The 24759-nt window shown below is 35.4% G+C and overlaps 1 protein-coding gene across 5 annotated transcripts in view; it reads right to left on the reverse strand.

Annotated features, from left to right (window-relative positions):
• The window catches only part of NPNT (nephronectin), a 100694-nt gene that overhangs the window by 37974 nt on the left and 37961 nt on the right, over positions 1-24759 (reverse strand). For 3 of the 5 annotated variants that reach the window (XM_074228754.1, XM_074228753.1, XM_074228757.1), the window contains 3 exons: positions 18319-18411; positions 7103-7195; positions 1002-1121 (listed from right to left, as the gene is read on the reverse strand). In XM_074228754.1, the coding sequence (XP_074084855.1) occupies positions 1002-1121; positions 7103-7195; positions 18319-18411 (306 nt within the window). The remainder of the gene's footprint in view (positions 1-1001; positions 1122-7102; positions 7196-18318; positions 18412-24759) is intronic. The other 2 variants (XM_074228756.1, XM_074228755.1) reach the window with 1 other exon arrangement.

Raw genomic sequence — 24759 nt, forward strand, 5'->3', positions numbered from 1 at the left:
TTTATATTGAGATATTAGCATAAAAAATTCAATCCCTAATCCTTCAAGGCTGTCCCTAGAGTCCTGAGGGGATGTATTTTAGTCTTGCTTTAAGGATCAGACTCAAGGAAGCAATTGGAAATTGGGATAGAGACTCCAATTTTTAATATTGGCTACATTTATTTAGTCAGGTTTTGTTGTTGTTTTTAATCTATATGGTTAATTAGGTTGTTTGGTATGGTACAGACCCAAGTTCAGTGAAATTTTCAAGGCTGTATTTAGAGTTTAGAAATAAATCTAAATACTAAAGAAATAAAGATCTTATTATTCCCATTCAAAGTAGCCATCTGTAAGAAGATAATTTGTTGTTGTTGCTGCTAAGACTTTGATTTTTTTCAATTTAGGAAGCTTTCTTCATCAAAACACCTGGCTCTGCAACTTTCAGTCAAGGAGAGTTTAAATCACTTGGCCAGGGTTACACATCAATATGTATCAGAATCAGGAGAATAAGATACTTTTGATTTTGAGATCCACCTTGCCTCTATATACCAAGCTGTCCATTGACAAGATAATAGGGAAAGTTAAAATTGTGGAGGTTAGGGGCATTGGTTTAAATTTGCAAGTACTTGAGTTGTCTGATATATAGCAAGATATTGGTGCCCAACTTTATAAAACATAGCTAAAGAAAGAAAAGGAAGGGTAGAGAAATGTGGATATTTGTTTGGGAAATATAACCAAATTTAATTCTGTTCTTATGTGGAATGTTCTGTTTCAAGATATCTACCATATCAATTTTAAATGATCACTTGCAGTAAGAGAATGTTTACATTTATTTTGAGTGTCTCCAATTTGAATTTTAAGCCAATATACACATTGCAACAACAAAGTGAAATATGCAAGTTCCATTTGAGCTAGAATGAGAAGACTCTCATAAAGCATCTAAAGTATCATTAAAACAAAAAAAACCCCAAGAGTACTTTAAAAAAATGAATAAAAGAGGGTGGAAAGGATTATTGACATACTTGAACAAGATCCATCCGGCATAAGCATATACCCATTTAGACAGTAGCACTTGTAGCTGCCATAAGTATTCATGCAACGATGCTTGCAGGGCCGGGGCTTGAGACCACATTCATTTAAGTCTAAAGGGAATGGGGAGAGAAGTGGGGGTGAGAGCAGACAAGTGACTTTCAGCATCAAACCTGAAAAATTAACTTAGTGTTATGTGTTTATGTGTGTGTGTGTGTGTGTGTGTGTGTGTGTGTGTGTGTGTGTGTGCACATACATACTGAAAAGGAGAAGTAAGCACGGGAACTGCTCTTTAAAGATTTAAAAAAGAAGGCTGTCACTTTCTTACCTTTTCAACCTTTTCAGAATCTGAATCCCAGCTAGAATAATAGTTAACACAGATTATTTTTATCTGTTGCAGGAGGGAAGGACATCTGATCCTCCAGGGTCAGAAGGGTCTCCTGTGTGGGTCACCCCAAAAGTGGAGCCAAAGAAGTAATCCCTATATAAACTCCGAAATTCAAAGAGAGCTGAAGGAGAAATATTAACATTTTGATAAGCAGAAATCCAGCTGTTGGTGAGAGAGGAAGGTGGGAACTGGGAAAAATAAATTGGTTTTTATTAATCTATTCTATCCAATTTATGGGAGTAGAACAGGCCAGACCTGCATTTTCACCCTAGGCTGAGTTAGCTCTGTTACCTTCCTCTTTTTCTATCTTTGTTTATTTATTTTTTCTTACCTGTTTTGCAAAAAAAAAAAAAGATATCTACCCCAACTTCTTGCATCAGATGAGAATAATTTGTTTTAGTCTAAATGTCTTGAACTTTTTAGAGGAAAGGTGCCTCTTCAAAGAAAAACACTAACCTAGTCTAAATGTGGTATTTCTGAATTTTTCTTTGAACCAGACTCTACATTTCATCAATGTCGAAAGTGAGAAATCTCCTTTTTTTAGTTTTTTTTTTTTTAGTTTTTGCAAGACAATGGGGTTAAGTGGCTTGCCCAAGGCCACATGGCTAGGTAATTATTAAGTGTCTGAGTCCGGATTTGAACTCAGGTACTCCTGACTCCAAGGCCAGTGCTCTATCCACTGTGCCACCTAGCTGCCCGAGAAATCTCCTTTCTTAATGCAGGTCAGTGCTTTCTTTGCAGTGCTTTAGAGAGTTGTCTGGAACACTGATATTAAGTGATTTTTCAGGACCCACAACAGGTATGTTTTCAAGGTAGGACCAGAACCCAGGTCTTTTAGCCTCCAAGGTAAGTGTTCTACCCACTCTGCCAAGCTGTCCCTTATTAATAAAGAGAGCACTGTCATTCTTATTGTTTTATTTATCTACATTGAATCTATCTAAGATTAAAGACAGGATCTGGGTTTCTCAGTTTCATAGCAAATTTTAAAAAGCAACAACTAAAAAACGCACAAATCCCTTAGCAAATTTAATCTAGTACATTAAAAGGGTAATGTGGAAATACTAATTTAGGTATTAAAAGCTGAGCATTATTGATTTCAGGTTTATTGGTTTAACTATGAACACATAATGAATTAATACACATTATGAAAATTTCCACTTTCAAATCTTGCCCCAAGTGAACATAAAGCTTATAATGGGAAATAAACATTGTGAAATACTGTCAGGATTATAGACTTCATTAAAAAGAAATGTGACCAAGTGTTTGTTTTCCCTGGAATCAACAGTCTAAGCACTAAATTAGCAAATCTTCTATTGTTTATGGGCTGCTATTGGGAAATCTGAAATATAGATGATCAATATATAAATGGTAAATCTTAATCTTTAAAAAATAGTTCAGCTAAGATCTGTGTTTATGGCATATTACAAGTCTGTAACATTTCATTTTTGAAAAAGTAATTGTTACAGTATGTTTAAAATGACTAAATTGTAGTTGCTTCTCATAAATCCTCATAGCCTATCTTCATTCAAGTTTTGATTTTCTTCTTCTCTAGCTCATCATAATGGTAATAGGTAGGAAATTAAGTTCTACTTCTTTAATTTTTTTTCTGGGTGAAACTAAATGAAAATGGGAAGGTTAAACGGAAAAGAAAATCTCAACATTGAGATGAGCTCCCATATTACCCTTCTGCTCTCCTTTCCTACTTTGGATAAACTCAAGGGACCACAGAACAAAATCGCATCTCAAAGGATTTCAGGAGGAAATGTTCATTGTAGACAGGGCTGCTGACATAATTCACCATCTACAAAAATCATTTTTCCCCTCTCTCTGATGGACTGAAAAATCTCAATTAAAATGAATGAAGAGCAAGAAAGGTTTCCCTAACCCTTCTTATTCTTTTCTAAATGGTATTTTAATCTTTATTATAAATGAAACTCAAGGAACCACTTCTTATGACTTATGTAAAGTGGCAGAATAAGCCATGACTGAAAAATTTCTGAAATTCATATCTAGTTTAAAATAAATTACCATACATTTAGTACTAGAGGTAAAGCATTTAAACTCGAGCACTTCCTATGGAAGGGTAGGCTAATACCACGTTATCTGCAGTATAAAAATTTAGATATTAGATACAATTCCACATCCTGAGGTTTTTCTTTTCTTTTTATATTGATGTCCTTAGTTCATAGTTACTTCTTAACATGTCATATTCTTCCAATATAAACTTCCACACTAATAAAGAAAAACCATTAAACCCAAGCCAGAAAGTGATTATATTTGATAAGGGGGGAAATTCATGATACTCCAAGTTCCTCCAACTTTGCCAATAAGATGGAAGAGATCTGCAAAGGACTTAACTCTGACAAGGTCTAGACTGGCCAACTTCAAGTCCTGGCTCTAATACATACTATGCATGTACTACATTGTTGTCATTGCTATTGGTCATTATTTTCAGATATGTTCAACTCTTTGTGACCCACTTGGATTGTTCTTAGCAAAAAACCTGGGGCAGTTTGCCTTTTTCTTCTCTAGGTTATTTTATAGATGAGTAAAGAGGTTTAAGTGACTTGACCAAGGTCATACAGCTAGTAAGTATTTGAAGCTGACTTAAACTCAGGAAGATGAGTCTCCAGATTAGGCACTTTATCTATTGTGCCACCTAGCTGCCCACAAAATGCATACATAGTATAAGAATTTCAAATATCCCTAAAGTCCACAAGCTCTGTACTTTAACAGAGATTTAGACTTGGCTCATAGACAACCCTCTATTATAAACATACATTCCCCTGTAATGATGACTGGGAGACCTGCTCTATTCCATAGCTGCTCTTAAGGAAACAAAATAAACATAAACCATGTAACATAGTAGAAAGAATGAAATATAAAATTTCTAAAATAAGGGTCCAGAATTGTTTTTTTTAATTTGACTATTCTAGAAAATGTAGTGATGATCAATAAGGGATTCAACAAAATATAGAAGAAAACATTTCACTGAACAGAAAATATATATTTCTAGTTATATAATATACATACATATATTTTCATTAAATATACCTCATTTCAACGACTTGTTTCCTTCTACAATTTATAGCTCCTGAAAAAATAAGTATATCATATATAAAGGGAGCATGGTAGAGTGGATTGAGTCTCACAACCAGCAAGACCTGGGTTCAAGTTCAACTTCTGACATATATTGGCTATGAGACACTCAGCAAGTTACTTAACCCCTGAGTGTCCCCCGGGAAAATCTCAAAGGTCATAAATTTTAGAACTGTTGTTTGTTTGTATAAATAAGAGAGTTTCTTCATAAGGTGTTCACAGTCAGGAAGAGTGACAGTTAAGCAGACAGACAGGGGTGTGAGTATATTTGTTTTTTATGTGTATGTGTGTATGTGTTCTTTGGACATATATATATATATATATGTATATACATACATACATACATATATATATATATATATACACCCATACATTTAGATATGAAAAGCCTATCCTACAAATGACACATAAGATTTCTAAAAAAATTAAAACAATTGTCACTAACAATTTGTTGACAGTATTGAATGATTCTTCTGACAACTGGGACCACCTTGCTACTTACCAGTGACTGAGATTGTTTCTTCTTTTGACACATATATGTATTACCTAAAGAAACCTCAAACTGTCATTCGCAGAGGTCATTGCAGAATGTCTAAAGTTGAATGTCAACAATAACCAGGGACTGTCAACATTCATTAAACAGCCGGCATCCACTCCAGAGGACAGCTTCAAAAGGGGAATGGGCCCCATGTTATGATGTCTGTCCCTCCCCACCTGCCAAGGTTTGTAATCATCTCTTCCATCACTTTCTTGAGAAATTGTTTCTAGCTCACATTATTTAAGATAGATCTTTTTTTTTATAAGTCAACATGGACTGCCAGAATTAAGGGCAGAAGGAAGGGAGGGAGAGAGGGAGGAAGGATTAAGAAGGGAGAGAAGGGAGGGAAGGAAAGAGGGAAGGAAGAAAGAAGGAAGGAAGGAAGGAAGGAAGGAAGGAAGGAAGGAAGGAAGGAAGGAAGGAAGGAAGGAAGGAAGGAAGGAAGGAAGGGAGGGAGGGAGGGAGGGAGGGAGGGAGGGAAGAAGATATTGTCTGGGAATTGGAAAATGAACATCAAAAATCCACAAAAGTTCAAAGGGAACCTAAGCAAAATAAAATGAGATTTTATGTCTTTTAAAAGTAAGTTAACTTTATTCTTGTTCCTTTAAAAATTTAAACTGGAATATGAATTATAATGAATGATGAAAGTGAAAGGATTTTTGATAAATGTCCTAGTGTTGTAAAGTCCCCTACTTAATTCAAAACTAGAGAATCATATAGTTAAGCCATTTAAATCATAATGCTGCAATTTTGTACATAATATAGAAATGGCACATATAACCCACAATGAAAACATTACAAATGCTACATGTCAAAGCAAGTTGCGTGGTTCAGGTGCCTGAAAGGGAAAGCAGGTTCAGGAGGTAAGTGCAGGCTGAAGAGCTGAATTATTATTCCATTTCAGATAAAAAGAGAAAATGACCTAAGATCTCTGAATAAGATTCATATACAAATCTCTCAATCTTTGGAATACCTTCCATCCATATTGGACTTGGATTCAAGTTCAACTTCTGACATATATTAGTTATGTGATCCTTAGACAGTAAATTAACCTCTCAGTGACCCAAATTTTATAGAGGGAACTCCTTCCATTATTGTGGTTCATAACCTTTCTTTCATATTAGTCCTATTAGATTATGTTATCAAGTAGAATATTTTACAGAGCATAATTTTTTGTTGCTTTGATGTAAATTTTAGTCATCTAAGGATGTTAAAATGCATCATCAATATTTTATTTTAAAAATTATGTACCAATTATTATGACTGGTTTCCACTGTCCTAAGCTTCTTGACAAGAGCCACTATGTCACCTTATCCCCTTTCACTTTTTAATACATATTGTCTTTCCCATATCAGAATGCAAACTCAAGTGTAAATATTATAGACTTTTTATTTTGCTTGAATTTTTGTTCTAAACCCATCATAATGCTGGGTTCACAGTATAAATTAATAAATGCTTGTTAACTAACTTTTTGGGCAAAGCCCAAAACATTAAAAAATCCATTTGCATTTTGGCCATTCATCTAAACTCTGGGAGTTCCTGCATCCATGGCTCATTGAAGGACAAAATCCCAGAGGAGAAATTGTATATTACAAAATATACATTTGACTAAGGAAATTGGCTTATATCTGATTATTAGATAGTTTAATAGTCTATTTTCAAAATAAAAAAAATCATTTTTACAATCTATCTGAGAAAAAGTCGACTCTTTGATGGCGATCTCTTTTCACTGCTATAATATCACTGCACTTTTACAAGAAAACCAAATTATGAGAATGTTTTAGAAAGCATTGCAATGCTCTGGAAGAAAAGTACAGCAAGAGTGATTATGTTGAAGCAAGGAAAGAAGTTGAAAATAGAACTTGTCCATAGAGCACAGAAGGGAGCAACCAGGAGGAAAGAGCTGCCCATTGACTGGCTATACATGCTCAGGGATTTCAGGCCTGGCTTGAAGATGGCAGCAGCCAGCAGCAGACCATTCTTCAAGAACATTTGCAAGAATTTGTATTATATAATGGAAGCCGTGCAGGTGGAAGATGCAGACCACCTGAAATAAAGCACTTTCTCACCCCTTGAAGGTAAATTCGTTGCATGAAGATCCAGGGGGTGGGCATAAGGCTGTTCACTGTGCTGGTCAAGAGGGGTTGGATGGAGGTTGTCATCTTCACATCAGGAAGAAGGTGATAAAAGTCAAAAGACCAATTCTTTGAAATGATCAAACTTCTTATCTCTAAAATACCTCCACACGAGTACAAATTGTATCACATTCTTTTTTTTTAAAGCAGTAGGTTTCATTGGCAGGGGAACTGAAAAATAATTTTGACATTGGACAGAGTATACTTGCTAATTCCCTTCTAAGTTCCATAATTATTATCTTATACTCAAATATAGAAAACATCATAAAACCTTCCATTTGTATCATATTTAAATTTGCAAAGCACATTCATAGGTATCATCTTATTTTAATGTATATTATATAATATTCTCATAAACAACCATGTCAAGAATACATCCTCTAAATCAATGTTCTCAAAGGGTGATCTAGGGAATACTGTGGGTTCCCAATAACCATTTTAGGGAATCTGTGAAGTCAAAACTATTTTCATAACAACCCCAAGATATTTCTATTTCCATATGGTAAATGTCAATAGATATGGGTTTAGTCAGATAAATAGTTATGGACAAAAATTCTTTGGAATCCTTAATAATTTTTAAGCAGGTAAAGGAGTCCTGAGACCAAAACATTTGAGAACTGCAATTTGAAACAATTCAGTTAAAATTGGAGTCATAAAATTTAAAGTCAAAAAAATCCACACTTTCTGACCATCAGCATGGAAGAACCATCTCAATCAAAAGCAGTTATAGTGGGGCAGCTAGGTGGCGCAGTGAATAGAGTCAGGAGTACCTGAGTTCAAATTCGACCTCAGACACTTAATAATTACCTAGCTGTGTGGCCTTGGGCAAGTCACTTAACCTCATTGCCTTGCAGAAACCTAAAAAAAAAAACCCCAAACAAAAACAAAAACAAAAACAAGCAGTTATAAACAATTAGGGACTGACTCAAAGATGGTGGCAGCTAGCTAGCCCCAGGCATTCTTCAAATATACTTGCAAGAAGTTGGGAAACCCCAATTACTCCCTTTCACACATTGCAACAAAGCTGTACTCTCAGTTGTTCTCCACTTTCAAGCATTAGTGTATGTCTAATACAAACTCTCCAAGTCCATCAAATAAGATTTTGTTTCTCCTTTGAGGTGGCACCTCGTCCATGAAGTCTTCCTTGATACTACTCACTAAAATTAGTAATATTCACTCCCTTTTCAAATTTTATTGATGCACTTTGCTATTCTCTTTCAACTATCAACTATTGTATTATGCTTATCTGTATATGAGATATAGCCCCTCAGCACATTTCTCATATATGAGAGAAGACTTACATTAAAAAGGTAAATCCTATCTTCTCAGCTTCCCAAGAACAGTGCAAGATGGATAAGAATCAAAGTAAAAAATTCAACAACAAACCCTCATTCTAAGATTCTTACAACTTATTTTCACATCAAATTAAATGCCTTATTCAAAATGAATCTCAATTCCTGGATAAGAAAATACAAACAAACCTCTCACATTAGCAAGGTCAGAGGCAAGTGTCGCCACTGTTGACAAACTAAACAGAAGCTGAAGCACATAGACAGTTATCCTTCAGAAATGGGATCATCTTTCAGATGAAACACATTTTTCAGCCAAAGGTCACTGTCTGGTTGAGATGCCAAAGACCGAGCATTCCCTCAATGTACAAGAATCTCACAAGATGAAATATAAAACCATGTTGAAATGACAACAAGAATTTAGACATTCCTCCTGCTTCTATGATGATCCCAACACATCTGTCTGTGAATTCATTGGCATTTTCTAATTCCTTAAAAAGCATATATCCACAATATAAAATTTCATAGTTTAAATATAGAAGAATAAGAGATGTTGCTTCTTTTGGGGGGTGGAGAGAACACACAAATTATATTTGGGGCATTATTCATTTACCTATTCCCAGTCAATACTCAACTGGCATTACTGGAGGAATTCAGGATGGGACCTAAGGCACTGAGCAGGGAATGGTTCCAGAGAATGGGTTAGAATCTCAACTCCTACGAGAAGAATAAAGTACTTCCTCTGCTACCTTATTGAGTGCTCCAAGGCTGTGGTTTTTTATATCTCATCTAAAGAGAACAAACCTCCAGTAGCAGATTCACACTAAGCTCCATAGACAGCTGCTATCTTAAGTCAACTGGAATCGTTGCCTACTTCCTGCTTTGGGATGACTGCCTTGTAAGCACTTCAAAACTCCCTGGTGCTTTTCCCAGACTGTATGAGGACATGGAGGGGGCAGGGGGAGAATGGAAAGAGGAAAGGGTGGGGAAGGGGGCATTGCTTTAAAAGTATGACTCCCCACCAGAGGCATTCCTTTACATGCCTGACTCCAGTTTTTAATCAAAACTTACTTTCCAAACTCAGTGTAGGAAGGTTTTTTTTTTAAAACCTAATTCAGTGTGATCATAATCTCAATTCTCTTCAAACTCTCTCAACTCTCTGTGATTTTCTCCCTTCTACAGGAAAATTTTCCTATGCCAGCAGATAATTTTCCATACACATATGAACACATGCAGATATATACATGAATACATACATATCAATAGAGTATAGTTACACAAGTAGAAATTTATGTGTGCATATATACACATTCTTGTTTGTTCATAAATGCATATATTTTCATTTACACACATATACATGGGTATATTTATAAATGATGCATATACAAACATACAAATGAAATAAGCTTGCTGTGTGATTTTTAAAAAGTCAGCCTTTTGGGAAGGAATATGTTTTATTATATAGTTTATATAAAACTATAGTTTAAAACTATTTATTTATATATTTAAACTATAGTTTAGAGTGGAGGTGACTCTATAAAAGGAGAAGGTTCTACAGTCAGAGAGTTAGGGGATAATCTTAAAATCCTCATGCTGTTGACACCATTCCCCCCTGTTAAAGTGAACAGACTCCATAATGAAGGAATAACTTAGACAAGGGAAGTTAGCAAGTCAGACCTGTAACTTTGGATACAGGGTCTCTTGCAGCTCTAAATTTATGATCTTATGATCCAAGATTGCATTTAAGGATTGAGTCTTCAGGTTGGAGCAAAGTGGGGCTGGCCTGAGCACCAACTTCCCCCCACGTCGGCTGCTCACTTGCTCCCCAACACCCACCTCAACTCCATAAAGGAGCCTTTAGATGCTTAGGTTCCCTTTTAACTTTTATATATTTTGGTTATATTCATTTACCTATTTCCAGGCAATAACTTTTGGGGAGGGAGGAAGGGAGAGAGGGAGGGGGGAGGAATCACTTTTTATAAATTCAATAGGTTCCACTGAGGAAGATATTTGACATCAGAGATAGAAGGAATAGATTTACCTCTATCTCAAATGATAATGACGATGATGATTGTCCTTCATTCTTGAAGAAGACCATGACATCAGGGAGGTGATACCATGGTAAACATGGGAATTGGATCTTTTGAGTTAGGGGGTTGCTGTGCTAAGTCACCAGCCTCACTTTCTCCTCTGGAGTTATCTGGGTCCAGTGGTCAGATATGAAATCAGAATGACTGGAGATGACCCTGGATGCGAGGCAATCAAGGTTAAGTGACGTGCCCAGGATCACACAGTTAGTGTCAAGGGTCTGGGGCAGGATTTGAACTCCTTCCTCCTGACTCCAAGGCCAGTACTCCATCCACAGTGCCACCTAGCTGCTCAAACGCTATCTCAAATACTTATCCTGGGACATAAGCTCAGTAAGCAGAATTGTAGAATTCCTCTTCTCCCCAGAAATATTAAAAGTTTCTTCTTCTTCTTCCAACTCCTCCTCCTCCTTCTCTTTCTTTCTCTCTCACTCTCTTTCCTCTTTCTCTCTTTGACTTACTTCTCTATGCCTCTTCCTCTTCCCTTCTCCTTTTCCCTATTCTTCTCTTTTCTCACTCTCTTCTCCTTTTTACTTCTAGCACCCCTCCTTTCCTCCACTTTCTCCTTTCCTCTCTCTTCTCCATTCTTCCTCTTTTCACTCCCTTTCTCAGTTATCTTCATTTCTCCTCTCCTTCCTTCCTCCCTTTTCCCTTTTCCTTTCTCCCTCTCTTCCTCTTATCCTCTAATTTTCTCCTCTTCTTTATTTATCTTTCCTTTTCCATATTTCTTTTCTTTCCCCCTCCTCATCTCCCCTTCTTTTCATTTCTTCTCCATTCTCTTTCTTTCTTCATCTCTCTTCCTGCTTTTCATCTCTCTCTCTCTCTCTCTCTCTCTCTCTCTCTCTCTCTCTCTCTCTCTCTCTCTCTCTTTCTCTCTCTCTCTCCTAATTCTCACTCTCCCTTTCCCTTTCCTATGATGAAATTTAAAGAGTTATCCCTCTCATCTACCAAGGTATCATAGAAGCTCTCTCCCACACAACTTGGATCTTAAGGCCAAGTAACTAAAGAGTAGTCTTAAGATGGTCCTGACATTTCATGGAGCTCTTCATGCCTTCTGAGCTATACAAAACTACCAAGGTCTCCAGCTGCACTGATGAATTTATTAACAAGCCACTAATAAGCATCTAATGATGCCTATAGCAAACATTCAGCACTAGGGACACAGAGATTAAATATAACAGCAAATACCCTTCCAATCTAGTAAAGAGGTAAGATAAATGTAATGCATGTTAGGCTATGACAAGTACAGAAGGGAGATCAGAGAATATAACAATAACAGTATTTATATCACACTTTAAGGTTTGCAAAGCACTTCACAAATGTTATCTCATTGGGTTCATAAGACATTCAAGGCAAGATAAATCACTTCTATCTGAGGACTAAGGAAATCTTTAAGGTGGTGTCTGAGATGGCTTTTAAGATGAGGAAGAATTTTCATGATTGACAACATGGGAAGTTCACTTTATTTACTGGGTTTGGAATGCACAAAAGAATGTAGTTGGAAGTGAGCAGAAAAATATTAGGAAAGGATGAGCAATCCAGTTTGGCTGTAACATCAGACTGAAAGAGAGATTAGAGGCAGATTGTGAATTAGAGTCTAGAACATCAGCAGTAGAGAGACTAAAAATATTATCAGAATTGTGTTTTAGGCTGTTAAGCTTTACAACATTGCTGTGATTGTACACCTTGTTCTCAATTTGTTCTGCATCACAAACCTATATTTTATAAAGATTCCCCTAATCAGGAATTTTTGGAGGATGAATGGGAAATTGAAGATTTTGGAGTCAAGTAGATTAATTAGAAGAGATAAAGTAGCTAAAATAAGGAGAGTCAGAGCCAGGATGATATCAATGGAGATGGAAAGGAGAGGTAAATGTAAGAGACAGAGGAAAGGTAGATCAGACATGACTTTTACTGGAAGATGAAAGGAAAAGTAAAGGTTCTAAAAGTATATAATGTAATGATGAAGAAAAAATATTTTCTCAAGCATTTCATGTGTGCCAAGATCTATATTAAGTGTTGACATCACAAATAAAAAAGTAAGATAGTTTCAGCCTTTAATAAGCTTATGCATTAATAGAGGAAGACAACACACATAGGGGAATGTTGATTGGAGATGAGAGAGGTTTTCCTCTGAGAATTCAAGATGATGAAGATGTTGATAGCATAGTGCTACTGCTGCTGGTGGTGGTGGTGATGATGATGATGATGATAGTGATAATAATAATAACAACTTTCATTTTTATATTCCAATTCAAAAGATACTATCTCAAAAGAGGCAGGCTTTGAGGAGGAAAAATGAACTCATTGTGGCTTAAGGTATTAGAATTAGAGATTACTATTAGAGGTAGAGATAATTGGTCCTAGAATCAAGATGACTTGACAGATTCTTCCAAGCTGAGTGATCCTGGTAGGTTACTTAACCTTTGTCTGTATCAGTTTCCTCAACTATAAATAGGAATAATAATATTTACCTCTCCAGGTTGTTGTGAGGATCAAATGAGATAATATTTATTATATATAATATAATTTTATAATAATAATAATAATAATATATATATATATATATAGCACAGTGTCTGATACATAAGAAGAAGCATTTAATAAATACTTATTTCCTTCCCCCTGGTAGAACACATATAAGTTACCTTCTCTGATAAGATGCAAATTCCTTGAGGGCAGGAGCAATTTTATTTTTTTTATGTCCCTCACAGCCTACCAAAATATCTGGTACACTTTTGGTGTCTAAATGTTTGTTGATTGAGTGTGTCGTATATTTTGAGTTATCTGAGGAATTAGAAATCACCCTGGCAAACCCTTTCATTTTGTAAATGAGGCAACTGAGGTTTAGACTTAAATAAATAATAAATAACAGAACCATATTTGGACCCCATTCCTTTTGTCTTCAAAAACAGTGCTCTTCCACATACAACCCCATCACCAAGTCTAGAACAAATGAGTGAGAAACAAGACTTTAATCCATGGCTAACAGTAAAATATTTGGGGGTCACCCACATAGAGATAATAATTGGAGTCATTAAGAGTGGGCAAGAGAAGAATTGAGGGCAGAGCTTTGGAAAATTACTACTCTCAGGGAGGAGGGACAGAAAGAAGAATCAAGGATGACCAAGGAGTGACCAAAATGGCAGGCAGATAATCAGGACAGAGCAGTGTTAGGGAATCCAAGAGAAGAAAGAGTATAAAGGAAGGGATGATCAACTATGTCAGGAAGGATGGTGGTAATGTACAAGAATTTCTTCTGGGTGCTGTTAGGAATATGAAAATGAAAAAGACCTGATGATTATACTAGAAAAAATCCTATAATTTTTCAATCAGAAATTTGCCATTTTCCATACGATTAGAATTTATTCCTTGAATTTTGTCCTGCCCTCTTGCCTTCCACAACTTAATTCTCTCTGCTACCATCTCAAATCCATCATGGCTCTCTCCATACATATTTTGGTGGACATTCCTACTACATTTATCAAGGGAAAGCAAAGAAAGATTATTAAGACATGTTCATATAGGTATATCAGTTTTATAGTCAGTTGGCATTTTTTATTTCTACAGTTGGGTTTTTTTATTTTGATGCTTATAATTTGTGCCAGATATCAATACAATTTCTTTTCTACTTTTGCAAATGCAAAAATGGTGGTTCACAAGTGAAAACTGCATCTGACTCTGTCTCCAAAAAGTTCCATAAAAGGACTTGTTTGGGGGTCTGATATTTGAACTCAGTATATTAAAGTTCTCTGATGAAAACCAGGAGCACACATAATGAAGAAGTCACTGTAAACTAATTTCCTCATGCTAAGAGACATGAGACAGAGTACGGGCACAATGGGTAGCCTAAGTAGTTCAGAAGTGTTTTATTGAAAGTCTTAGTCGCCATCACAAAGCAAATTGAAAGTTACTTCCTGAAATCTCAGAAGTGACTTATTAAGCACAATTCTCTGAATCATAGCCTTGACATTTAGGGACACATTTGTAAAGCAGTGACGTACATAGCCAAAGTATTTTTGGACTGTGTACTCCCTCTCTTTAAAAAAAAAAGTATTAAATTAGGGTTCTAATATATAAACAGATTTCACAGTAACCAAAGACTAATCTACTACTATTTGTGAATATTGGCAAACAAGGAAGATCAAATAAAACAAAAAACAGAAATGAGATTACATGTAATCTAACATATAATACATCAAATGAAATTGTCCAGGTAGGATTAGCAAATCTCAGAAAAAGTCAGGTTTGAAAAAGGAAAATTCATTAAGAGCTAACATTTCATATTGCTTTAAAATACTTGAACGCCCTCTCCAGATTCCCTCTCCCAACAATGGATTTGGAATTCAATCTCAAAGAGATTGAAAGATACTGGGAAAACAATTTCTTGAAAACAGTCTATATAGCCATTAATCCTACCTCATTTTTCTAATCCTCTTCCACAAAGATAATGTAGACTTTGGATGTCAGTAGTTATGAATGGTTGAGACAGCTGAACTTATGAATCTCTCATTAATTCATCAACACCATCACATCAAAGAAATTAGGTCAAGTGATCAAAAGCTAAAAGAAAATCTGGTGAAATCAATTTCCAGGTATTTCCAAAGGAAACATGCCTATATCACATATATGTAAGCAGTGTAGCTATGGAAAATATAAAGAACTGAGTATAGCTATGCATCATGTCCTAAAATGGCAAGCAATATCACTTTAATTTCAAAGATATACTAGATCTTCAGTCTTTTTTCCCAGATTAATTATAATTTTGTTTTTTCATTTCTAATTTCTTTCTTACCCAAAGAAAAACATGTTAAGACAAACATTTTAAAGCAAAAGGTCAGTAGTTTTGGTAACAATTTACAAAACGGTTATCAGCAAAAAAGATCATCTGTTGTCAAAGACTGACCTTCCTTTTAAAGTTTTTTCATTTAAAAAGTCCTTTTCTCTCCTTTCCATTTTCCCCCACTGTAGGAAAAAAGAAAATCTAAATCTTTGTAATCAAAAAAGAGTATTTGTAAATTTATAAAATAATATCGTTTGTTATATAACAAGCTTTATTATTATTGCTCTTTTGTGATTGGCTCCATTACTCTCTAATGCCATATCCAGATCTACTATCTACCAGTTCCAGATAATCTTTCCTCTTTTCTGAGTTCCCAGCTTGATGTCTTCCTCTTCATCCCAATCCCATATATTTGGAATCAAGCAAAGCAAGTTCTCATGCATGTTAAAAAAAATGTGTCTCATTATGCTTAGTCCATTACTTCTCTGTCAGAGGAAAATGTTTACAGCAATTCTTTTTTCAATACAGCAAAAAAAAAACAACCTGGAAACTAAAGGGTTTGCTATTAATTAAAGGATGGAAAAATATAGTATAAGAACATATTAGGTATTAGGCTATAAGAAATGATAGAGGGGGCAGCTAGGTGGCACAGTGGATAGAGCACTAGCCATAAGTCAGGAGTATCTGAGTTCAAATCTGGCCTCAGACACTTAATAATTACCTAGCTGTGTGGCCTTGGGTAAGCCACTTAACCCCATCGCCTTGCAAAAAAACTAAATACAAAGAAATGATAGAACAATTTCAGAAAAACTCAAAAAGATATTTTTGAAATGATATAGAGTGAAGTGAGCAGAACCAGTAGAACAATTTATATAACAAAAATTTAACATTTTAATGATATTTTCTTTTTGCAACTATTGTCAATGAAAGTGGTTAAATGACTTGATATATTTCTAGGCATATGATCACATGTATTTGATGTAAATACTTAAACTATAAAACACAGATTACTAGCAAACATTTTATGTAAATATCAAAAGGTTATATTAGATATTCTTGTTTTTGTTACTATACAGAGGGTTGGGATATGGATCAAATGAGATTAAAACAGTTATAAATTTTCTGTCATTATCAGTCATGTATCATCATTACAATCATCATCATCATCATCATCATCATCACCACTTCTACTAATATAATTGTACCATTATACTATACTCCTTTGTGGTTGACTCCTTGAAGGTCTAACATCATATTCAGATCCTGGAAATTATTATTTACCCAATTGATGCTCCCTCCTTTTTCAGTTCCTAGTGTGAAGTTTTACTCTCTACTCAACATCTTATATTTAGAGACTTCAAATTTGCAAGCTGAAATCACCTCAAATATGTTTGCATTGGACTTTTCAATTCTAATAAGCCCCTTCAGCCATATAAAATGACAGTAATAACATTACTCACTCACAAACATTCCACACCCACAAACCACAATTCTGAAATTCATTTACAACATTTGGCCATAGCCAATCCCTTCTCTATTCTCAGCTCAATCTCCAGTAACTTCATTCTTCTATCTTAAGTCATCATACTTGCTTGACCCTTACCACAACATCCTAACCCTTTTATTAACCAGTCTAACTTTCACTGCCCTCCTTCTTTGAATCCTTTGTCCCATCATCCTGTTACCAAGCAGTATTTTCCAAAACCAGTTCATTATTATTCCTACCGTTCATCTTCTCATGTGTTGCTGAATGCCAATACAGAAAGTCATACTGATGATTGGGTGCAATATAAATTTATGTTATCTATTCTCTTATTTTTTGTGTATTGCAACATTATTGTTTCATTAAACATGTACTAATTACATCTTGTTTAAGATTGTTTATTTTTAACATTCATTTTTTTTTTAAATTTGGAGTTCCAAATTATCTCCTTCCTTCCAGCTTCTTCCCTTACCTACTGAGATGGCAAACAATATATCAACATGTGAAATCATGCAAAACAAGTTTCTGCATTAGATATTTTTTAAAAGTAAGAAAAATAAAGATAGTGAAAAGATACCAATTTTCTCTCTGGAACGGGATAGTATTTTTTATCATGAGTCCTTCGGGATTGTCTTGGATTATTATATTCATCTAAGTAGCTACTTTTTCTCAAAGTTTGAGTGTGAAACATGATGATCATCATTACACTATTAATGCTACTATGTGCAATGACCTTCTGGTTCTTCTTTCTTCACTCTGCATCAATTCATATAGATCTTTCCAATTTTTTAAAACCATCTCCATTGTCATTTTATGTGACAGTTCGATTGACACTGAATATGTAAATTAATTTAGGGAGTATTGTCATTTTTACTTGGCCTATCCATGAATAATTAATATTTCTCCAATTGTTTAGATCTGTCTTTATCTGGGGAAAAGAGGTGGTCTTTTGTCTTGCATTTTATCCCATCCCATCTCCCCCCAAAACCAGTCCTTTCATTCATTCTCTTTTCCTGATTTTCAACTTCTCTTTATTCAGAAACTCTATTCCTGCTGCATATTAACTTGTCCAGACCTCCCCAGCCTTGAAAACCTTTACTTCACCCTATTATACCTTCAAGTAAGTGATCATCATGTTTCACACTCAAACTTTGAGAAAAAATTATTCTCTTTAATTACTTTAACTCCCTGACATTTACTGATGTCCTCTCTCTCTCTCTCTCTCTCTCTCTCTCTCTCTCTCTCTCTCTCTCTCTCTCTCTCTCCTCCATCTTTCTCTCTCTCTCCATATATATACATAGAAATGGAAAGCACTTCACAAACTATAAAGTAATATACTAATAGTGTTCTCTTTTTTGTAGACCATCACACATGGTTTGCTAAATATTATTTAGGAAATGATCAAATTTTGGAAAGGAGCTGCCACTAAACCAGTAAAGGAAATTGCATTTTCTTTTGTAAAGGGGTCAAGTGTTTTTACTTAAGCACATCAGACAATTTATTTTTACCTTGATTGCAGGTTTTCCCTGAGTATCCAGGATGACATTTGCACTTGTTTGGTCCTATACATTCACCATGCTTGCATCTAGGTTGGCACACAGCTGTGAGAAGAGGAATGGACATACCATTACTAAGACAGCCCATAAAACATATTTTAATCTCTAAGCATCAGTGCTAATGTACTGTTTCAATAATAAAAGGAAAAGTAGTATCCATCATCAAGCATATTGGGGAAGTGTCTAAAGATTTTAAATTTTGATTTCACTTTAATCCATTAATTGTGTTAATTAATTAATGGTACATAGTCCTCATAATATTTCTGTTTAGCATCATACAGAAAATTTATGCCACATGTTTATTTAATTTTAGATTTTACTTGGCCCAGAATATTTACCAAGCTTTAGGGAAATATTCATATTTAAATGTACCATATAAATCTGAATACAGATATGGGCATATGTTTTAGGACTTTAAAGTTTGCAGAATGCTTTACCCAACTTATCTCACTTGATCTCTATCACTACCCACAATCTCATTACTCTCAGCATTCCCAAAAATGCTTTAGCTGTAAGCCTTTAATTGGGCATAATAAGATGTGTGAAGCTAAATTTGTAAATAAAATTTTCTCTTTAATGAAAACTATATTTTGAACTTTGTTTTATGGGTTTCCATGGTCAAAGTCTTGCCAACTGCTCTTGGTCTTCTCCATACTCTAGTCCTTCATAGGCAGACATATCCTATCATATCTATTTATTCTAACTTTCCAGAATAGTATAATCCCCCAGACTTTGGGTTCCTTAGCTGTGGCCTTTGAGATAAGAGGCTTACTTTTGCTACTCAATGAAGTTTCAGAGTAGGGTTTTATTAGAGGTAGCAAAGAAAAAAGCAATGATGGGAAAAAAGAATTGGACTAGACCAGTGTACACAGAGAAGGCCAAGTGTCATTAGTCCCAAATGAAGGTAATTAGCGGTAACTACTGACTCATATGTGTGCTTTCCCATGTTTATAAAATCTTTATGAGCATAATCCAAAACCACATTGAAGGCAACCTTGATGATGGTTTGAAAAGGAAACAGCCTGGCTTTTGAAAATGGTATTCTAAAGCAGATGATGTCATTACTATCAGAGAACTGGAAGAACAGAGGATGGGCACAGCTAGGTGACACAGTGAATAGAGTACCAGCCCTGGAGTCAGGAAGACTTGAGTTTAAATCCAAGCTCAGACATGTACTAGCTGTGTGACTCTGGGTAAGTCATTTAATACTGCTTGCCCCAGCTTCCTCGTCTGTAAAAAGGAGCTGAAGAATGAAATGGCCAACCACTCCAGTGTCTTTGCCAAGAAAACCCCAAACGGGGTCACAAGAATCAGACATGACTGAACAACAAGAAGAAGCCAAGGACTTTTGGTTTGCTGCCTCTAAAAAGCCACTAGGTTCAGTAGAGGAAGATTCTTCTCTCTAGGAGCCTTCCTCCCACTCTTCATACATATAAAAATCAGACAGGATTACTCAAGACATGTGCCAATAGAGAGTGGCCCTCTATTTCAAGAGAGAGAATAGAGAGAAATAGCATTACCCTGAAGTCAGAAGATAAGGCGTTCAGAGTTCAGCTATGTCACTATCTATTTGACCTTGATCAAGGCACTTTACCTTGCTGGTCCTCAGTTTCCTCAGCTATTTAATGAATTAGATGATTTCTGCGATTCCTTTCAGTTCTAGACTTAAGATCCTAGGACAATAATTTGTCATTTATCCTTCAAACTCATTATTCAAGTGCTGATTATTATGTTAAAGTATCCTGAAGGATGTCCACTCCGGGGATGAAATGAGAGCAAGCCTAGGACACTTCAAAGCTTTGTAAGTGAGATCCATACTCCATAAAAGAGTTTGTCCCAGCTATCCGCAAAGAAAAATCTCAGTGGATGAAGAATGCCATAAGAAATTTGCACTATTATGTATGGTTGGAAAAGCATTGAGTTTGTGTATACATTCATACATGGACAATATATATGTATATTATATACACAAATACACACACAGAGACATACACACTTTGGACAAAAGATACAGATAAACAATAAAAGGGGCCCAGAAATGAAGAAGAGAAATATAGGGTGATCTGTCTTTTGGAAATAATTGTTCAGTGCTTTTAATGCCTCAAAGATTAATCCATAAGCAAGGATCCATCATTGAACTTCTATATTTTTCCTGCAATACTGCATATTTGCAAGTTGTACAATATCAGAGACTCCAATAAGTTAAAGTTGTGAATAACTCAAAAGGCAATAGAGAGGAACATGGCTATTGGGAAAACACTGCAAGATATAATATTATTAGAAACAAAGAGACTGTGTAAGGGAAGTCATACAATGTCCATTAGGAAACGAAGGATGGTTGACTATCAAAATGAAGGGATCACATAGATAGCCTCTCCTTGGGATTCTCACACTGAGTATATGAGATGATGAATGGGCTATAATGGGCACCCTTGGAGAGAGGTCACAGATTGATAGAAGTAGCAATGTTAAAGTTCACGTAAATTGAGGAACAATGAATTCATACAACTCAAGGAAAAGTATTTTCTTCACATATAACTGCCACCTTTTAGAAAATACATCTATATTTCATTATTAAGAACCTAATGGTTTCCATGATATATTAGATCAAAGTGAAAATTCTCAGTTTAGCATTCAAAGTCCTCTATTGCTTTATTTCAACCTTCCCACATATTTTTTCTATTTTCATTACAGACTTTGCAATTTGGTTTTTTATCACTGCCTTCCCATTCCAGGCAAACTTGTTTCTTACCTGTTCATTATTTTGTTCTGTCATTTCAATTGTGTCTGACTTTTCATGACCCCATTCTGGGATTTTCTTAGCAGATACTACCAATGCTCTACCATTTCCTTCCCCAGCTCATTTTACAGATGAGGAGACTAAGGCAAATGGTTAAATAATTTCCCCAGAATCACACAGTTTAAGTGTTTGAGACCAGATTTGAACTAGGGAGGATGAGAGTTTCCCTGAGTCCAAGCCCAGCACTTTATTCACCGTACCACTTAGCTACTTATATTTCCTGTCTATTAAGTAAGTGCTGGGTACAAAGCAATAAGCCAAAAAAATATAAGACATTTTCCAAGTCTTCTAGGACCTAACATTAGAGATAGGAGTGGAGGAAACAAGACGTGCATACACTAAATAACTGTCTCAATATGATTACCCGAAGGGAGAGAGAACAAACTTTAAAGAAATTCAGAGGAGCAAGAGAGTAATCAGGGAAGGATCTATGGAGGAAAAAGACTTGAGCTGAATCCTGAAAAATTAGTAGGGGATTCATAGGTGAAGGATTTAGATAGGCAAAGAGGAGAGGAAAGAGAATTCCAGGAGTATAATTAATAGTGTGGAATTAAAAAAGGTAATTTTTATTAAATAGTCAGTAAGGAGATGACTAAACTGAATGCAAGGAAATAATAAGAGTATGGTTGAAATTCTTTAATTTTTAGTGATTATCATAGTATCTTGAGACATTCATTGGATATGGTTCTATACCAGGATGGGGATGGATGGACATTTGATTGATATTTTAGAAAGATTAATTTGAAAGCACTAGGTTGAAAGGAAGTAAGAAAACCTGTAGTAAGATCAGGGATAAGGTCATTTCCAGAGTCCAGACTGGGATTATGAGGATCTCAACTAGGCAGATGGCAGATGGAACAGAAGCATGAGAGGCAGTCTTGAGAAGGAATGTACATGATGTGGTTAATAGATAGGAAGAGAGAGAGAGAGAGAGAGAGAGAGAGAGAAATAGAGAGAGAGAGAGAGAGACAGACACAGAGAGACAGAGAGACAGACAGAGAGACAGACAGAGACAGAGACAGAGACAGAGACAGAGACAGAGAGACAGAGAGAGAGAAAGTCAAAGATGAAAGGATTGGATGTATGACAATATGATTTTTATTCATGCTGCTCTCATTACCTGAAATTCCCCCTCCTCCGATCTACATTTTGCCAATCCTTATCCAATATATTTCCCTTAATGCTCCTTGGAGATGATATCTCTGACTAGCAGTGATTTTTCCTAATCACCTTTTCCTTTTAATTTCCCAGCACTTAGATACAGTTGATGTTATGTTAGCTTCAAACTAGTTATTTTTGTTGCTTGACTAATTTTGTCTTTCCAATGAACCTATGAACTAGAGGTCACAATGCATGAATAGTACTGCTCCTGTACTGCCCACATTTTCAAGTATATTAGGCACCTAAAATGCTTAGTGAAATAATGAATATGCAATTTAAAAAAAAAAGAAGGGGTGGGGTGGCTTTGTGGTGCAAGTTAATAGAGCACTGGCCCTGGAGTCTGGAGGACCTGAGTTCAAATCCGACCTCAAAGACCTAATAATTCCCTAGCTGTGTGACCTTGGGCAAGCCACTTAGCACCATTTGCCTTGCAAAAACTTTTAAACAAAGGGATATTTTACTTGACAAAGGATTTGAAATATAATTAGAAATATCAGAAGCATCTCTGGCAAAAGCAGATTTGTTCAAAGCTTGGTGTGGAAAGAATTTTCTTGAGGAAGTCTGATAATATGACTATTGAACTAATTGCATACTATTGTATGATCTATAAACAAGGGCCAGAACAATACGTAACTTAACTTCATTTCCATCCCTAGATTTGCTTCTGACTCCTTCCTGCAGCTTCAATTCAGGATGCTAAATGTTAGCTTCTTTGTAGATATACAATGCCTGGCCAATGGCAAGCACTTGATTAAATGTCCACCAACAAGAATGCTGATTGACTTACAAAAAGCACTTATAAATCTTTAAAATATGAAATGTTTCCTTAATTAACATGTTTTCCTGAGGTGACAATCATAATGCTTTCTTCTCTGAGAAAGCATTTATACCAAATAAGCTTTAAATATTAGAATGTGATTAAAATATCAGCTCCTTGAGTGAAGTGTTTTGTATCTCCCCTATGCTTAGCAAAGTCCCTGCAATATAGTAGGTGCCTAATAAATGCTTGTGGGCTAACTGAAAAAAAAATGGAAGGTAGAGATAGAAAGAGATACGGAGGCAGGGAAAAAAGGGAGTAAAGAACACTTCCAAATTTAATGAATGCAATTCTTGCTATATTCAAGTCTTGAGGAGAAGCATAAGTAATATGAAAAAATGAAAGTAGAGGAAAGGAATGACTAAAACCCTAAGCAAAAAATAGGGAAGCAGCTCAAGGAGCCAAAGGAAAAATTTCCTAAATATTAGCAATGCCCATGAGTTCTCTGCTCTTAAAGGTTTTGAAGATTGGTTACAAATTATCAGTGATATTATAGAGATGGTTCATGATTTTGGTAGGAGTTACAATAGATGATCTGAGCTCTCTTCCAATTACAAAGATTGTAAAAACCCCAGACAATGTGTGCTTTGCACAAGCAAAAGATCTTTAACTATTTTCATATGTAGGGTAAAAGAGGGTTTATTGTTTTTTTCTCTTTCTTTGCTTTTAATCCAATATTTTATCTTATTTCTTCTCCTAGCACAAACAAGACAAAATGTCATTCTGATGTACTTTGGAATGATGAGATTTGGGGGTTGGGTGGGGGAAGGAGATAGACAAAGTCAAAGAAAAATGTAATCTTATAAAAATTTGTCTTTAAAGCAATAAGTTATACAGTGCAATTGAACCTCTAGGATGAAAGTGTCCTTGTGAATTTATGAAAGCAACAAGTTTGTGTTTCAGGGGTCCTGATTCAGAAAAGAATTCTGAACTTTAAAAATCCACTCTTTCCTACTCTTAACCAAGCAGTTATTAAATTCCTACTATGTGTCAGAGCTAACAGGGCAAAACTAGTCCCTGCCCTAAAAGAGCTCACAGTCTAATAGGGGCTAGTGATGACAGGCATCTTAATATGAGTGAATTTCTCATCTCTTTAAAGAAATTAGGCAACTTTGATGATCAGGGAAAATAGTGTTTTCAGTGATTACACAGCACTATTTTGAATATTTTAAAGCACTATTGCTATGCTGTGAAATTGTTTCTTATGTTCTACTATTGCTCTACTTATATTCTACTAAATCTACTATTCCATTTCTTAGGTCAGGTTTCAACCATTTATTTCAAGATGCATTGCATTTGTTCTAGAGAAATAATAACAATTTTATACTTTTAAATTATTCACATAATAATTATTTGCACATGCCAATAAAGTTTGTTTGTTCCCTATCTTTGAATCTCACTGTTAGGTTTGCAAGCATTATTCCCTTTCCTCCTTTCTCTTTCCAAATATTCCCTCTCTTTCTACTTTAGAAAATCAATTTTCACCTCAGAATACCTGTTTTTTCAGGAAATATTTCATAATTTGAAATGGTAAAGGATGACATAGTAGAGTCCTGAAAATAAGGAGATCCAGGGTTGAAACCCACATCAGACCCTTACAAGTTATGCAACCTTA

This window comes from Macrotis lagotis, chromosome 3 (genome assembly GCF_037893015.1).
Source record: "Macrotis lagotis isolate mMagLag1 chromosome 3, bilby.v1.9.chrom.fasta, whole genome shotgun sequence".
Taxonomy (NCBI): Eukaryota; Metazoa; Chordata; class Mammalia; order Peramelemorphia; family Peramelidae; genus Macrotis; species Macrotis lagotis.